The 16,705-nt window shown below is 29.6% G+C and overlaps 1 protein-coding gene across 3 annotated transcripts in view; it reads right to left on the bottom strand.

Moving 5' to 3' along the window:
• Positions 1–16,705, bottom strand: part of LOC127277003 (glutamate receptor ionotropic, kainate 2-like) — a 590,803-nt gene that overhangs the window by 373,423 nt on the left and 200,675 nt on the right. For all 3 annotated transcript variants that reach the window (XM_051297788.1, XM_051297790.1, XM_051297789.1), the window contains one exon: positions 13,812–13,916. In XM_051297788.1, coding sequence (XP_051153745.1) covers positions 13,812–13,916 — 105 coding nt within the window. The remainder of the gene's footprint in view (positions 1–13,811; positions 13,917–16,705) is intronic.

The following is a 16,705-nucleotide window of genomic DNA, read 5'->3' as shown; positions in this document are numbered from 1 at the left end:
AAACTTACATGTCCGAGACAGGACTCGGTATTTCGGCGCTGGACCATTTCAAATTTCTTATTACTTCGGCCATATTTTCCACCGTTTTTAAACATTTTAATTCCGTGCTCGCTAACTGCTGACGATACAATTTTTTTAGCGAAGGTTTAGAGATGTATCCGGAATTGAATTTTGGCCTTCCTTTTGTCCCTTTTTTTTATCTATTTCATCCATTTCGAAATGAAGATTTTGCATCACGTACAACTCGTGCGAAATGGATGCTGTTAAATCCTTGATGTTTACCATAAATTCGGCAAAACGACGAGGCTGAGCGAAACAGACAATGTTTTCTTCTGAAAACATAAAAATACACCTGTTTAACAAAATTCTAAAAAAAAAAAAAATAATAATAATAAATAATAAATAAATAAATAAATAATTAAATATAAAATTACACTCATATGCCACATGAAAACCTTCAAGAAGAAATTGTTGCTTATTTGACAAAATCTTATCCCGCCAAATAATCGATGAAACTTGAAGCAAAAATCCTGCCCTTTTGCAATCTAAGGGTTTGACTATTTTAAAATCCTCAAAAGAAACTTCCCATTTAAATCTATTTCGACAAATACTTGTCAAAATATTCACGGCACTTTCTCGCTTTGCTTTCCAAAAAGCTAAATAAAAAAATCCTAAGCGTTCTCCCACTTGACGTAAGCTAAAACTAAGTAATTCTACTTTTGTACAAGAAGTTTCAAGATTTAAAATTTCCGAATTATCACTTATTGTCGAATTTTCAAAAACTGAGAGATCAAAATTCTCAAGGGCTTGAGAAGCCGATTCTTCCTCCAAACTATCCACCAATTCAAGAATTTCTTCTAAATCACTCATTCTATCACAATAGATAAATCATTACTACTTACCATTTCTAGAAGACTCTCCTATTATATCCGAAGAAACTTCTTGCAAAGAATCAACATAAATTACAGTATCGTTGGAATCCTCCATCGCGGATCTCTATAAAGAAACTGACGATGCTCCACACCCCCAGAAGCTCATCACCTAAGCACATGATGTCAAAAATGATGACAATAAACAAGTTTGCACACGAACCACACAAGGATTCAAGAGCAAAGATTCTATGCATCTCAAGGAATTTACTTACCTCAGAAAAACGGATAAACGTAACAAGGCACGTTTCAACGCGAAGACAAAACATACGCATGCACTCATTAAATCAGAAGCAAAAATCAACAAAATTTAGAAACTCATCCTTTTTCTTTCTATGACTACAACTTCTCGTTAAAAATTTAAATTTTATTTTATCGGGACGATAAAAAATCTAAGGAGGGAGGACTGTTACATCCAGGTAACAAATTTTCTATTTAATTGCTCTTTTCATTTATGCAAAATAATTATCATAAATATATAATTTAATTAATAAAACACTTAATACCTAATTAAATACAACTATATAGTATAATTAATAATTATAAAGTATAAAACCTTATTATTGATTATAGATCCGACTAAAATTCAATTTAAATCTAGCGACATGTAGGTATTAGAGCAGCGGTCGGTAAATTATCTAAGCATATGATAATTGTCCGATTGTCGCGCTTCTAAACTTTATTACTCAGACAAATGATAAGTACCCAACGAGTAGTTGTCTTAAGTTTACCGTCGATAAGATAGTTACATAAATTCAAATGTTATAAATCAACCTTTGTTCATGAGTTGAAAATGTATTAGTTATTACTGAAATCTGATACTTTGTATGTGCTTTCTATCTTTTAGCTCAAATACGTGCTTTCTATCTTTTAGCTCAAAAACGTGACTTCTACTTTTTGGCTCTTGCACGTGTTTTACCCCCATTAAATTCTATGCAATTAGCTAATATATAAACCCCTGAATTGTGAAGAACAAATGTCATTAACTTCGACGCGTTCTTGTAATACGTTCATTGTTAAGTTCGGTCCTTCAATCGTGTATATTGCAGTTAGAGTCAGTGTAATTATCATAGGAAATTCGTTTCTTTACTGAAAGTACGGAATAAAATTGTATAATTGAATCTAATTTCGATACTACATAATTGTCGTATAATTTCTTTATATTAATTGCTTCTCTTTCCAATTCGGTGCAAGTTGATTCCGTTATAAAGAAACGAGTTTCTTTTGTATCAAGGTACTGTAACGTGAATGCAACATTTAGAAAAAAATTAATAATTGTAATAATGTGTAAAAGTCGTGTATATGAGTGAATATTAACGAACTGAAATCTTATAATTGCAATCTGTGTGGCAGCCGTGTTCAGCCGGTTGCAGCTTATTAATTGTCAGTTGAATCTAAGATAATAACTGTAAGTATATCTAATTGTTATTCTATGAAATATTTAAACAATAAATCGTTTTAAAAAGGGAATGTGCATATAATTTATTTAACGAGAACCCTTAGTTCTTTCAAAGTGACGCGATCCTACATTAAAAATAAATGCAGATCTTACCAATCTGTTAATCAGCTAAACTTGCTTCTCAATTATTTATTTAACAATAAATAAAGTCTACCATTGCTCGGGACGTGACACATGACTTCTTTTCTCTTATTTTCTAACTCTTTTAAAGCGTTCGCTTTCACACGTTCATCTTTTTTCAATCTTTGTTCTTCTTCTGTTTCTTTTTTCTGTTTTAAACTATCTTCTTCGTACAACGAGTGAGAATTACGTGCAGCATTAATAAGCGACTTAGTGATTACAAAATTTTCAATTTTTCCGTCATAATCTTTTATTGCATCGTAAGTTAATCTTTGCGCCACCAAAGACTTTATTCTTTTTGATTTTCAACTAAAATGTTTTTATTAACCGAAAAAACTCTTTCGAGTGCAGCATTTCCATGGAAAAAAATAAGAACACTTTTAATAAAATTAAATAGATCAACGTATTTTTCTAATCCATTGAGTACAATTGAATCAGTCCAGAAAGTATCTAAACGTTGATCTTCCCAGTCGAAAATCCTACGCTATGTTAAGCTGAACAAAAAGTTGTTTTGAAGTATTGAGATAACCATTAGAGAATTGTGAGACAGTAGATAACTAGCTATAGAAAACTTTCAGGAAGCCTGTTATGGCCGATTTTTCGCTTCCACGGAAAGCTTGAAAATAACAAATTTTGTACGTTTTAAACAAAGCATTCAAGTAGCTTTGAGAGAGTTATCAAAGAGTTGCAGGATTTTGCATATATAAAAAGAAAGCGTTCAGGTGGCGAAAATTAAATGAAGCGTCATGGATGTTTCAGGAAACAGCGGAAAATGACAATGATCAAAAATTAAATTTAACCTTTCTTTCCATCTTTATTTATCTCGTAAAAATATTATGTATTAGATTATTATATTTAAATATTGAAGAATTAAAGAAAAATTATTTACGTCAGACTCGGTATTTTAACTTTTAGTACATTGTTGTTAACCAAAATTTGTAAATAAAAATACGCTGTTAAATTCATTTTCATAAATTATGAAATTCTAAAAGAATAAAGAATATATTATTTATAAAAAATATTCATAAATATCAAGTATAAAAATAATAATCTTTTTTTTAAATATTAAATATTTTGTCTTTTTTTAAGAAATTGTATTCATTATTCAATATAAAAGGTTTTCACCGTGTTCGTATTCCTAACCCCAAATTTTGCTCAAGTTATATATAATTTTTTTCGTATATAATTTAAGTGATTAAAAATAAACGTTTTCTTTGAAAAGTAATTTTTATATAATATATAAAGAATAATTATTAATTGTATAAAACGGATTTACAAATTACTATAGAATTTTTATAATTTTTCGATTTAGTTTAATTTAATGAAATTATTCTAGTTTTCAGGAAGTGTAAAAAAGGTAATTAAATTACATATTAATTTGCAACTTGTGAAAAGCAAATAGAATTGCTTTCTTACACATTAAACCAGGCATTAGGAAAGCATTCACCAAGCAAACTGGTAGACCTTTTGCTAGAAGCTGTCCACAGATATTCAACAAGCTGTAGAAAAAGCTTCCGGTTAAGAAGTCAGAAAGCAAATATCACAGAATTTTAGGTCTAATGTATAAATAGTTGCCATGAAGCTTTTGAAACCTTCATAACAGTTACCTGAAGGCCATGTGAACCCTTCAGGGAAACTTACGATTTTCGACTGGGTTTTCTTCGAAAATCTTTAAACAATAGGTTGGTGCTATTTGATAAACACATTTCTTTGAACTGTAACTCTACATTGTCAGCTGTAATTCCTGAAATTAATTCATTAGAAACGAATATTTCTAGTGCTTTTGACAAACGCTTTTGTGCTATACTTTTATCTACTGCTACTTCTGGATCCAAGAAGGACACAGCTTTTACAAGAGGATATTTTAAAGGAGATTTCTCATTTCTGCAAGAGTTTTGTAATGAAGGTTATTAAACATTCACGGCAGTCTTTTTTAAATCTCATAGAATCCAAAGAAGAAACATGTTTAGTTTGACTTAAAACACGTTTTGTCGAATGGTCAAGTTTGATGTTTTTTAATTCTATCAAATTATTTAAATTCTTCAAATCTAATTTTACGATATCTACTTTTTGAAAACGTCTTCTTTTACAAATTTTGACAAAATATGTTTACATATTAATAGTAAATCATTAAACGGAAATGAAATCAAAGGCTTATCTGATTGAAAATCTGTAAGAAAAGTTTGTAAACTGCTTGCTAAACTTTCAAAAAACGCTATTTTCGCTAATAACAATTTGTCCCTTAACGCATCTTGAATAATCTTGAAACTTTTACAATCTGGAACTCGCTTTTCTTTGTTCACAAAGTCTACATATTTCTGTCAGTTTGGCAAAATCAAACGCGTACGTTCTGCAACAGAAACATTCTCAAGCCAGCGAATAGAACAGAATTTTCCGGGATATAATGTAGAATCTGATGCAGCAAAATAGTCCGCTCGAGGCGCAGGTACATTTTTAAACAAATTATAACAAGCCATAAAGAATTCTTTAAGATTCCAACCAGTATTTTTCATTCCAGTTTTAAAGGCTCCATTGACACCATGTAAACCGCAAGAACCTACATCTAATAATTGACGTCCTTCTGTTTCTTAATTTTCTTTTAATTCATTTTGTAATTTTTTTAAAAAACTAATATTCACATTAGGGCCATCCATTGATATTTGAATCAATTTTTTCTGTAACTCTACAGGAACATTATTTTGAAACGCAATTAATAAATCGTTCGCTGTAGTGTGGCCTAAAGAGCAGGATGTAAAATATCGGGTTGAAACCTCATTTGTTTTTTCATTCCAAAAACGAACCACGAGGTCCCTTTGGTTGCTTTTAGCTAATTTTATTTAGTAGACAATTATATAAGAAATTTTGGATTTTTTTAATTGTATTTTTTTGCCTATATCGCTAGCCGGAAGTGCAGCTTTTAGAACATCAATGCAAGATTCAATGTCGCGAAGTGAATTATGCCGTAAAACTCCATTAAGGCACCACAATATTTCAGCTTTTGTTACCTCATCTTTCAAAGGATAACCTTGAATGTTTTTCGGTTTCGGCTTTACCAACGTATTGTCGTTGCTACAAATCACAGGCGCAGTTGAGGATGAGTTTTTGATTTCGTCAGATGCAGAATCATTTTTTTCTTTGCTTGTAGATGTAGTGTTCTGAAGAGTGGATGGATTTAAAACACTTTTCTCTTTGTTACAAGATGGTGTATCGTGAAGATTAGACGAATTTGAAGCACTTTTCTCTTTGCTTGAAGATGGTGTGTCTTGAAGAGTAGACGAATTAAAACGAATTGGAAATGTATTTTCGGCATGAATTAATTGTTTGTGCTTTTTCCCTTTGGCATGGCTTTCTAGTGCACTTCTGCCCATTACACGTAAGTATATCACAGTCTTGCATAACGAACAAAAAGCAGAATATTTATCTGTTAATACTGGTTTCACCTAAGTGTACTCTTGTTCAAAGATTGCACGATACGAGGATTTTTTTTCTTTGGTCATTTTTAAAGCTCTAGAAAAAAATAAATTATTTGTATATTTCAAGTAATATTATTAACATGCATCAGAAATATAAATTTGTGATTAATTTTGAATTTTATTAATTAAAGTAATTTTAGGTTTATCAACGCACTTGATTTTTGAGTCTACTAAATTATTAAAAGGTTTTTGGAAACGATGCGAGTGTAATCCACAATTCAATTATAAAAATTAATTTAAGAAAAGACATTTTGTATAAATGAATAATAAATAATTGTGCTAGAATGGACTTTTAAAAAAAAAATTTGAAAAGGACATCCTTATCTATTGATATAATTGATAATAGTTACGTAGTGCATTTTTACAAAAGTTTGTTTTACCTTTTATAAGCACGCCTATATAGTAAATAAACAAGAAAACTAAAAGGAGATAAAAATAAAAAAAATGAAAGTTGTGCTGATTTCGCTCAACAGTTGTACCTAATTATGACGCAAAAAGGCTTTTTGAAAAATAATTTTCAAAACAAATTTTGGGACTTATTAAAAAGACAAATTATTAAAACAGGAAAATTACAAGTGGTTTCTGTTAATAAAATTTGATACATCAAGATTTTAAAAAATTATCACAATCTAAAGAATTTACTTTTATTTTAAATTGATTTTAGTATATTTTATTTAAGTTTACTACATTTTTCACTAATGATATATAATATATAAAAAGCGGAAAAAGTTTGTAAGTTTTTTCTAAACAGATAATTTTTACACTGCCCTAAATAAAGAAATTTTGTCATTTAAAACTTAATTAATTTAATAAAATTAAAAAAACAAATTCAATAATCGATCTATATATTGTACGTAATTTTTACTTACAATATTTAACGGTTTCCAAAGCTCTCATAAGTAAAAAGTATCCATCACGGGTTAAAATACTTTTAAACTTCGTTCTTTCTTCTTAGGAATTCATCGATCTAAAATCATTACAAAATTGTATATTTTTTTCACAAACTTTAAGGTTCAGTTGCTTCTAAAAAGCAGCAAATTTATATTCACTATTTTGTTAATTGTCTCTTACAAGAAGCATAAGTGTAATAAGTAGCAAAACATTTATGAATTAAATAGTTTATTTACTTACTTTTACTTTAATTAGAAGACAATAGGAGGCGACAACTTCAAATCTGAACATTATATTAACAATTTACACCAACGACATGTTACACATGACACTAACACCTGCATATCAACAACCGATTCCTATAAAAAATCGATTCTTTGAAATCGATTCTAGAAATCGATTCTACGATTCAGAGAATAAATAAAATTAAAATGTGTGTTGAAAATTACCATTGTTTCTTTTGTTATTTTCGAAATATAAATTATTTAATTAATTAATGTTAATAAAAATTGAAATATTTCACAAATAAATAAAGTTATTGCAATTCTGAAGCAACAAATTGAAAGCTGACGTAATTCCGCATCCAACGAGCAGTATATTATGAACTATTTTGGATTAGAGCATTTTTTTTATAAACAATTGACTAACATTGCAATTGTTTATAAAAAATCCTCTAATCCAAAATAGTTCATATAGGGCTCGTTGGCTGCGAAATTACGTCAGCTTTCAATAATTGGTAGCTTCAGAATTGTATTAACTTTATTTATTTGTGAAATATTTCAATTTTTATAAACACTAGTGCAAGTTGCAGTCCGATCCGATCAATTTTTTTCACTTAGTACGCTACAGGAATTTTACAACATGAGTAAAATTGCTAAAACTGGAAACATGTCTTTTTCTTATAAGAATGACATTGTGTCGTCTGTTCTCCCTCCAGCTATCGGACGTCAAACCTAGAATCGACTATGACATCACAAGTGACAGAACCTAGTAAAGCAGAAAGACAAGTGTGACGCATGCGCGCGAACGATAAAGGAGCGGACTTTTGTGCACGAGCCTGATGCGACGTACGGCCATAATTATTTTTATTTCCGAGCGTCAAGGATAACCTGGATCCAATACACCCTCGATAAGTGGACTCGATCCCCCACTTTGCTCAAAATCCTGATGTGATACGCAATTTTCGAAACCATGATCGTGTTCAGGACACAAAAATACATGGGAAACAACTTTGATATCAAAAAAATCTTTTAGACCTGTGTTATTAAGGGGAGATTACAGTGATTTTGAGGTTTTTTATAGTAAGAAAAATATTTATTAGTTACAATTTTCTTATGATAAAATATACATTTTAAAGAGTCGAAAACAATTTTTGTTTTTTTTTTATTTAAACAATCTAATAAAAAATTGCTGTCGAAAGTGGTACATTTTAAAAGTTTGTCACACTTTTTCTCTGAAACAGTTAATCTAAAATAAAAAAACCAAAATTTTTCTCAATCTGTACTATTTTGGCTATCGTGTAAACTGGAATGAAAAATATTCATTAAAAAACGATTGGCAGACTTATTTTCATTTTTCGACAACAATTTTGCATCTTAAATTGTTCTTAACTTTTAAAAATATTAATAAACTTTAAAAATCCTACTTTACACGAAAACTACACATGCAAGGAACATACTGTCTAAATTTGAAGTTAATTAGTTAAATAGTTTTAAAATGAGAGTGTGACAAAGTTGAAAATATGCAGTTTTGAGAAAAACGCGTTGAAAGATTTTTAAGTAGAAATTAGGAAAAAAGTGATTCTTACTCAATCGGCGATACCAGCTACATACATAGATCCTTCTTTGGCTCCTAAAAGATCATTTTTAAGTAATCTATTGCCAGTCAAGTAGCAGTGAGTGTCTCTGAGCCGTTTACTGCTACCCGACCTGAATAAACGCGTGCGTTTGCGTGCTCAGTGAGTTGATACAAACAAGTAGGATGAAGAAAAACCCTTGTTATACAGTTGAAAAATACATGATAAAAGATAATAAAAATATTATACCCAGCTACAAACTATTGAACAAACCAAAACCGAATTTTTAATCACCGAGGCTTAAAAAGTCATCTAGTAACAAATTTTAAGTAAATAAAAATAATTTTTTTTTGCATCCGGTATTTTGGATTTTTAAAAACTTTTGTCGAATTCATAATCAGCGACCCCAAAAACCCCTGAATAACTAGATTCAACTGAATTCGATAAAGTTAGATATATTTTATATAGGAATACTATATTTTTCGCTGATTAAGATCTTTGAAAGTTACGAAATTGAAGAATTCGATAAATTTTAAAAAAATTGGTCAGCCATTTTGTATCCGCCATTTTGGATTTTCAAAAATTGACATCGAATTTATAATCAGCGACCCCGAAAACCTCCGTGTAACGAGTTTTAAGAAAGTTTATTTAGTTTTTTTGGTTTTACTCATTTTTGAATTTTTTTAGTTTTTAACACTTTTTTTTAAACTTAAACCTTAAATATCAAAAAATCTGTTTATTTTTTTTAATTTTACAATTTATATTTTTTTGTTCAGGAGGTAAAAAACTACAAAGTTCAAGAAATTTCACCGGACCCCAAATTCCCATGTATATGGTGCGGGGTTCTTTGTCAGCCACAAAATAATGGATTTTCGGAAATTTCTGTGATGTCATCTTCCTGAGTTGATCGGTAAATCTTAATAAAAAAACAAAACAAAGGCAGAATCTACTACAAAATATTAAACAATTTTCTCTTCGTAATATAACATTAGTTGTGGAGTGTTATTTCGTCGTATATCACGTTCTCCAGGCAACTGTTATTATTTTTGAATAAATTCGGAAATTGACAAGTTGTGGGCAATAATTCTAGAAAAGATAGTGTTTGTGACATTGTAAAAATTACGTCACAAAGTTTATAAAATATTCGAGAAATATTAAAGTATTAAATACACGTGTAGCTCCACGTGTAACAAATTATTAAATTTCAAAAAAGTTTCAAAGTATCCATTACACCTGTAATTACTTGTGTAGAAAGTTTAGGAAATATTCAAGAAATATTAAAATATCAAATACACGTGTACATCCACGTGGAGAATATGGCAAAATATCTGTGAAAAAAATTAAGTCTTGACTACACGTGTATATATACCTATGGGGTAAAATTCCTGTAACTTGCCCTACGGGTGAGTAATTTAACCACGAAGTATTGTTAGGTTTTTTCAAACACTGTCGAAGAGGGAGAAGGTTGAACTTTTTTGAAAAATTAAAACAGTGCATATTTGAAGACTTGTAACTTTTAAACAGAAAGAAGAAGAAAAATTTGTCTTATACGTTTTTGAAAGGTTTTTTCCTGCTCTTTCAAATGGTGCAATAAAAATTTTCAAAAAATTCAAATTTTGACCCTTTTTTGAAAATTAAACATTTAAAAAAATTTTGTTGAGTTCGGTCCTTTTTATTTTTTTTATTTATTTTTTTTGAAAACAAAAAATGTGTATTTTCACAACAAAAAATATTGAGATGTCCTTTTTTGTTATTTTCGAGATATTAATTAATTAATGTTAATAAAAAATGAAATATTTCACAAATAAATAAAGTTATTGCAATCCTGAAGGAACCAATTGAAAGCTGACGTTATTCCGCATCCAACGAGCCCTATATGCACTTTTTTGGATTAGATGATTTTCTATAAATAATTGTCATTTTTAGTTTACTAACGTGAGAATTACGATAACTTTATTTGTTTGTAAAATATATCATTTTTTATTAACCTTAATAGCACAGGCACACAAAAAGTAAACTGTGGTTTGGCCGAGACACTACACTAGTCTATTTCCATGTATTTTTTCACGCTGAATCCGAATCCGAAGTCAGAATTATCAGATTGGCTTTTATTTTTGAGATAAACTCAAAAAACTGCTCAGAAAGAAAAATAAAATTAAAAAATTTTTGAATGTAACTGCGATAGTTTAATTCTATGTATTTTTTGTCGCTGAATCCGAATCCAAAGTCAGAATTGTTAGATTCGCTCAAATTTTTGAGACAATTGCAAAAAAACACAAGTAACAAAAAACTCAAAATACTCAAAATCAGTTTTTTGGAATTATCTTCAAAACTTGAGCCAATCTGGCAATTCTGACTTCGAATTCGAATTCAGCGTGAAAAAATACATGAAAATGCACTATCGTAGTGTTTCGGCAAAAAAAAATTTCTTTGAGCTAAAATCGCCAAAAACTGATAAAAATTCTGAATTAGGGGCACAGATAATTTTTTTTTCCGAAACACTACGATAGTGCATTTTCATGTATTTTTTCACGCTGAATTCGAATTCGAAGTCAGAATTGACAGATTGGCTCAAATTTTGAAGATAATTCCAAAAAACTGATTTTGAGTTTTTTGTTACTTGCGTTCTTTTGCAATTGTCTCAAAAATTTGAGCGAATCTAACAATTCTGACTCTGGATTCGGATTCAGCGACAAAAAATACATGGAATTACACTATCGCAGTGACATTCAAAAATTTTTAAATTTTTTTATTTTATTTTTCTTTCTGAGCAGTTTTTTGAGTTTATCTCAAAAATAAAAGCCAATCTGATAATTCTGACTTCGGATTCGGATTCTGCGTGAAAAAATACATGGCAATAGACTAGTGTAGTGGCTCGGCCAAACAGCTTTTTATTTTTTGTGTGCCTGTGTAGTTAATTAATTAACTAAAAATTGTAAATAGTATGTAAGTAAGCAAAAAAAATGTTGACATATATGTTTTCTAAATTTTTTTTGTGCGTTTGCGATTGGTGAGAAAAAAATTTCAAAAAATACAAAATTTGACCCTTTTTTCTGAAAATCAAGAATTTTTTTTAACTTTTTTTTAAGTTCGGTCTTTTTTTAAATTTATTTTTTTGAAGGTAAAAATGTGCATTTTTACCTCAAAAAATATTGAGATGTCCTTTTTTGTTGTTTTCGAGCTATTAGTTAATTAATTAATTAATGTTAATAAAAATTTATATATTTTATGAACGAATAAAGGTATCGTAATTCTGACGTTACTTAATAAAAGTTGATATAATTTCGCATCCAACGAGTCCTATATGAAGTACTTTGGGTTAGTGGATTGTTAAAAAACAATTGGCTAACATGGCGATTGTTTATAGAAAATCCTCTAATCCAAAATAGTCCATATAGGGCTCGTTGGATGCGGAATAACGTCAGCTTTCAATTGGTACCTTCAGGATTGCCCGATCCGATCAATTTTTTTTCACTTAGTTCGCTACAGGAATTTTACACCCTATATACTCGTAGAGGAATGGGCGAAATATTTAAAAAAAATAAAGTCCTGAATATACGTATCTTTACACGTGGACGTACACGTGTAAATTTTCAATAGGGCCGGGACATTTCTAATCCCTGGAAACTCTGCAGGTTATCAACCGAGTTGAGTTAACTCACACACCGAATGCGAAAGATGTGTGCACAACGTGCTAACGCACACTAACCTCAAACGATGTAAGCTGTAACCACTACCACTACGAATCCATGTCCAACGCCTGGTGTAATCCCGAAGGCCTCCTGGGCTCCAGGTTCGTCCCTGGTACAATTTTACTCAGATATGAGTAACACTTTCCAGGGGTGCTATTCTGTAACTTCACTTTTACTTCGCTTTCGCTTCATTTTCATTTACACTTTCATTTCACCTCACTTTTACTACAAAAAGTGGAAAGGAAACTAGAGTAAAAGCGAAATGAAAGTGTAGGATAAGCGAAGTGTAAGTGAAGTGAAATGAAAGTGAAATGAAATTGTAGTATAAGCGAAGTGTAAGTGAAATGAAACTAAAGTGAAAGCGAAATGAAAGTGTAGTGTAAGCGAAGTGTAAGTGAAGTGAAACCAGAATGAAAGCGAAATGAATGTGAAGTGAAACTAGTGTGGAAGTGAAATGAAATTGAAGTGAAAGCGAAATGAAATTAAAGTGAAACTAGAGTGAAATGAAATAGAAGTGAATGTGAAGTGAAAGTAAAGTAAATGTGAAGTGGAAGTGAAGTGAAGTTACAGAATAGCACCCCAGTATCCGGGGAACCGGAGGCCATACTGGCGGTCGGTTACCGTTTAAATACGACGACATGCACCACATACATGTCTTGACCAACCGGAAGGTAGTGACTTCCGAAGAATTCGGAACTACTTCAGGTCAAGAACAGCAGCACCTGTGCCGATGCCACCGTCCTTTGCCATTGACAGTCAGGACATTACAGCTGTACCCACTCGGAATTTTTGGGATGCATATTGACGCATGCTACACAGGTTTGTTATTATTGGCAGATAGTAAAACTTGCTCGAGTTTTACCAATGGATTCTGACAACGAAATAGTACGGGATGAATGGAGATTTCTCCAAGAACAAAAAGATAGGCTCAGTAATGTTAAGGTTAAGGTTAAGGAATTGAAAAAAATGAGTATTCAAATTAAAGGAAAACAGAAAACAAACTTTTTGAAGAAGCAAGTAGAAAACTAAAGACTAAAATAGAGAAAAAAGACTTAGCAGAAGTGGAAGTTGCCAAAGCTTTGTTGGATGGAGTCAAGCATGCAAGAAGAGAAGCTGATAACCAAAGAATGGAAGCAGATATGGTTTAGATTTTTTTTATTAATTCTAAATTAATAAAAATATCCTAATTCAAATTTTTGTCATTGTTTATAACTATATCATTCCATTTTTATATTAAAAATCAACATTTTAAATGAAAAAACAATAAATCTTGATCTGTATATTGGTCCCTAATTTTTTGGTCCGTAAAGTACATAATTTTCAGTGCCAAAGGTAGTTTGAGGCCTGCTTTTAGTATACTGGATCAAAAAAGTAGACAGTAATGTTATTATTTTTTAAAATTTTATCAGATTATAAAAAATTAAACATTTTTTAAAAATTATTTATACTTACAGTGGTGATTTCTGCAGAAAGTTTTTCATGTTGGAGCATTTGAAATCCAGTTATGTTTACGTATGTTCCATTCAACTCATCAAAAATTGGTAGCAACTTCATATCCTAAGGAATCAATAATAAAAATACATTAAATAAGAAAATATAGCGTAACTTTGTTAGCGATTATCCAACTTTTTACGGTTGCTGCAAATTCTTAGGAAAATGAAGTTTCAGACACACAGATACTTCGATCGAACATTTTATTTTCGTTCTTGAATCTGCAGCCTTCCTAATACATATTGCGTTATATTTCATTTTTTAACCATCTTTAAATTACTCCATGTGTCTAAACCAACATGTTAAAATATTTTTTAACTGTAATATAATTAACATGTTAGAAAAATTGGTCATTAAATCAATATTTTTGAATGATTGTATCTATGTGTAATAAAGCAGCCCAAGTAATACGAAATATTGGTTGAATGGCACGGTGATATCAAGTGGGAGTATTCTTGTGACATTCAGGCGATATCATAATGTCCGCTTTACGGGGATATTCCACATCTGATTTTCCTGTGATATTCGTATGATACTGAGAGAATATTCCTGTGAAATTTGTGTGATATTCAGGGGATATCTCTGTGACATTATGTAGAATATTCCTGTGATATTGAGGTAATATTCCTTTGATATTGAGGGAATATTCCAGTGATATTGATGAGATAATTAATAAAATTGTTAAAAAACGTTTACAATTTTTTATTCATTTTTTCTATATATTTAATTTTTTACTCCTTTGACGAAATGTTGGTGTTATTTCTTTTAATTTGGTAGATATATTGTTTAAAATTTTAAAAAAAGAATTTTTTTGTTTTTTCCGTTTGTATTGAATTTGTTTTGATTGTAATAAAGTGACCTGATGATAATGGCGAACCGTGCCTCCGAAACCTTGTCAGTACATGTGTTTTACTCACCTGTCTTCAAAAAATCGATTTTAAATAATATATATATGGGGGAAAATTCCTGAAGTGAACCGATATAAAAAAAAAGTTTTTGGATCGGGCTAAAATTTTTCCTAAATTTAGTACTATGGGTGAGTACTTCACCCACCAAATATTATTAAGTTTTATCAAAAACTGTAGAGGGGGGAGGGGGTTGTAGTTTTCAGTCAAGCGTCAACATTGAGTTTTTCTAATAATGGTAGCTATTATATACAGAAATGAAAAAAATTTTGACATGTATGCTTTCGAAAGGTTTTTTCCTGCTCTTTCGAATGGTTTTAAAAATTTTTTAAAAAAATTCAAAATTTGACCCGTTTTTTTGAAAATTAAAAATATTTTTGACTGTATCTCAAAATCGACATTTTTTTGAATTTTTTTTTGAAATAAAGCTTAAAATATGTACTTTTAGTAAAAAAATTTTGGAAATGTCCTTTTTTTGTTTTACAGATATAAATAAATTTATTAACAAAAATTATTAAAAAATGAAATATTTCACAAAGGAATAAGTTTAAGGTAACTCTGAGATTAATATTTCAAAGCTTATGAAATTCCGCATCTAATGAGCTATGTGTGAAGTATTTTGAATTAACAGATTGTTAATAAATAATTATCAATGACTGCTAGTAAATTAATTAATTAATTAAAATCTATTAATCCAAAATGCTTCATATAGGGCTCATTGGATGCGGAATTTAACCATCTTTAAGCTGATTATTTCAAATTCACTCTAACTTTATTTGCTTTTGAAATATTTCACTTTTTATAAATTTTTATTAATTTATTAGTTTATATCTCCGAAACAAGAAACAGCCTGCAAACAGTAAGTATAAGAAAAAGAAATAAATAAAAAAATTATACTCAACGCAAACCTTCGAACAATATAATTAAATTATACTCAACGTAAAAAAATTACTTTGAGAAAATTAAAAATTGTGCTTGTTAACGCAAATATAACACGAGAAAAGATAAAAAATAAGTACAAACCTGAACTTAGTGTATTCTCTAAAAATTGAAAAAAAGATTGATCTTGAGCTCATATAATGAATTGTAACATGAATGTCTGCTACCAAAAGAAGAACCAAGACATCTTGTGTCAAGTATTTGAACTACTTACGGTAGGCGCCAAAATTCAAATTACTGTAAATAAGTGTTATATTTTAAAACCAATAAAATTCAGTCAAAAAAGTTTTTTCAATTTTTCGTTAATAAAATGCATTATAGAGAACAGTTGAGAAAATAATGTATTATGAAAATGTCCTTGTTTCTTGTTTCGGAGATATAAACTAATAAATTAATAAAAATTTATAAAAAGTGAAATATTTCAAAAGCAAATAAAGTTAGAGTGAATTTGAAATTATCAGCTTAAAGATGGTTAAATTCCGCATCCAATGAGCCCTATATGAAGCATTTTGGATTAATAGATTTTAATTAATTAATTAATTTACTAGCAGTCATTGATAATTATTTATTAACAATCTGTTAATTCAAAATACTTCACACATAGCTCATTAGATGCGGAATTTCATAAGCTTTGAAATATTAATCTCAGAGTTACCTTAAACTTATTCCTTTGTGAAATATTTCATTTTTTAATAATTTTTGTTAATAAATTTATTTATATCTGGAAAACAAAAAAAAGGACATTTCCAAAATTTTTTTACTAAAAGTACATATTTTAAGCTTTATTTCAAAAAAAAAAAAATTCAAAAAAATGCCGATTTTGAGATACAGTCAAAAATATTTTTAATTTTCAAAAAAACGGGTCAAATTTTGAATTTTTTCAAAAATTTTTAAAACCATTCGAAAGAGCAGGAAAAAACCTTTCGAAAACATACATGTCAAAATTTTTTTCATTTCTGTATATAATAGCTACCATTATTAGAAAAACTCAATGTTGACGCTTGACTGAAA

This window comes from Leptopilina boulardi, unplaced genomic scaffold (assembly GCF_019393585.1).
Source record: "Leptopilina boulardi isolate dan_hultmark-lab unplaced genomic scaffold, ZJU_Lbou_2.1 LbouV2_162, whole genome shotgun sequence".
Lineage (NCBI taxonomy): Eukaryota > Metazoa > Arthropoda > Insecta > Hymenoptera > Figitidae > Leptopilina > Leptopilina boulardi.
Note: the sequence above shows the minus strand (reverse complement) of the source record. Positions and strands in the feature narration are given on the sequence as shown.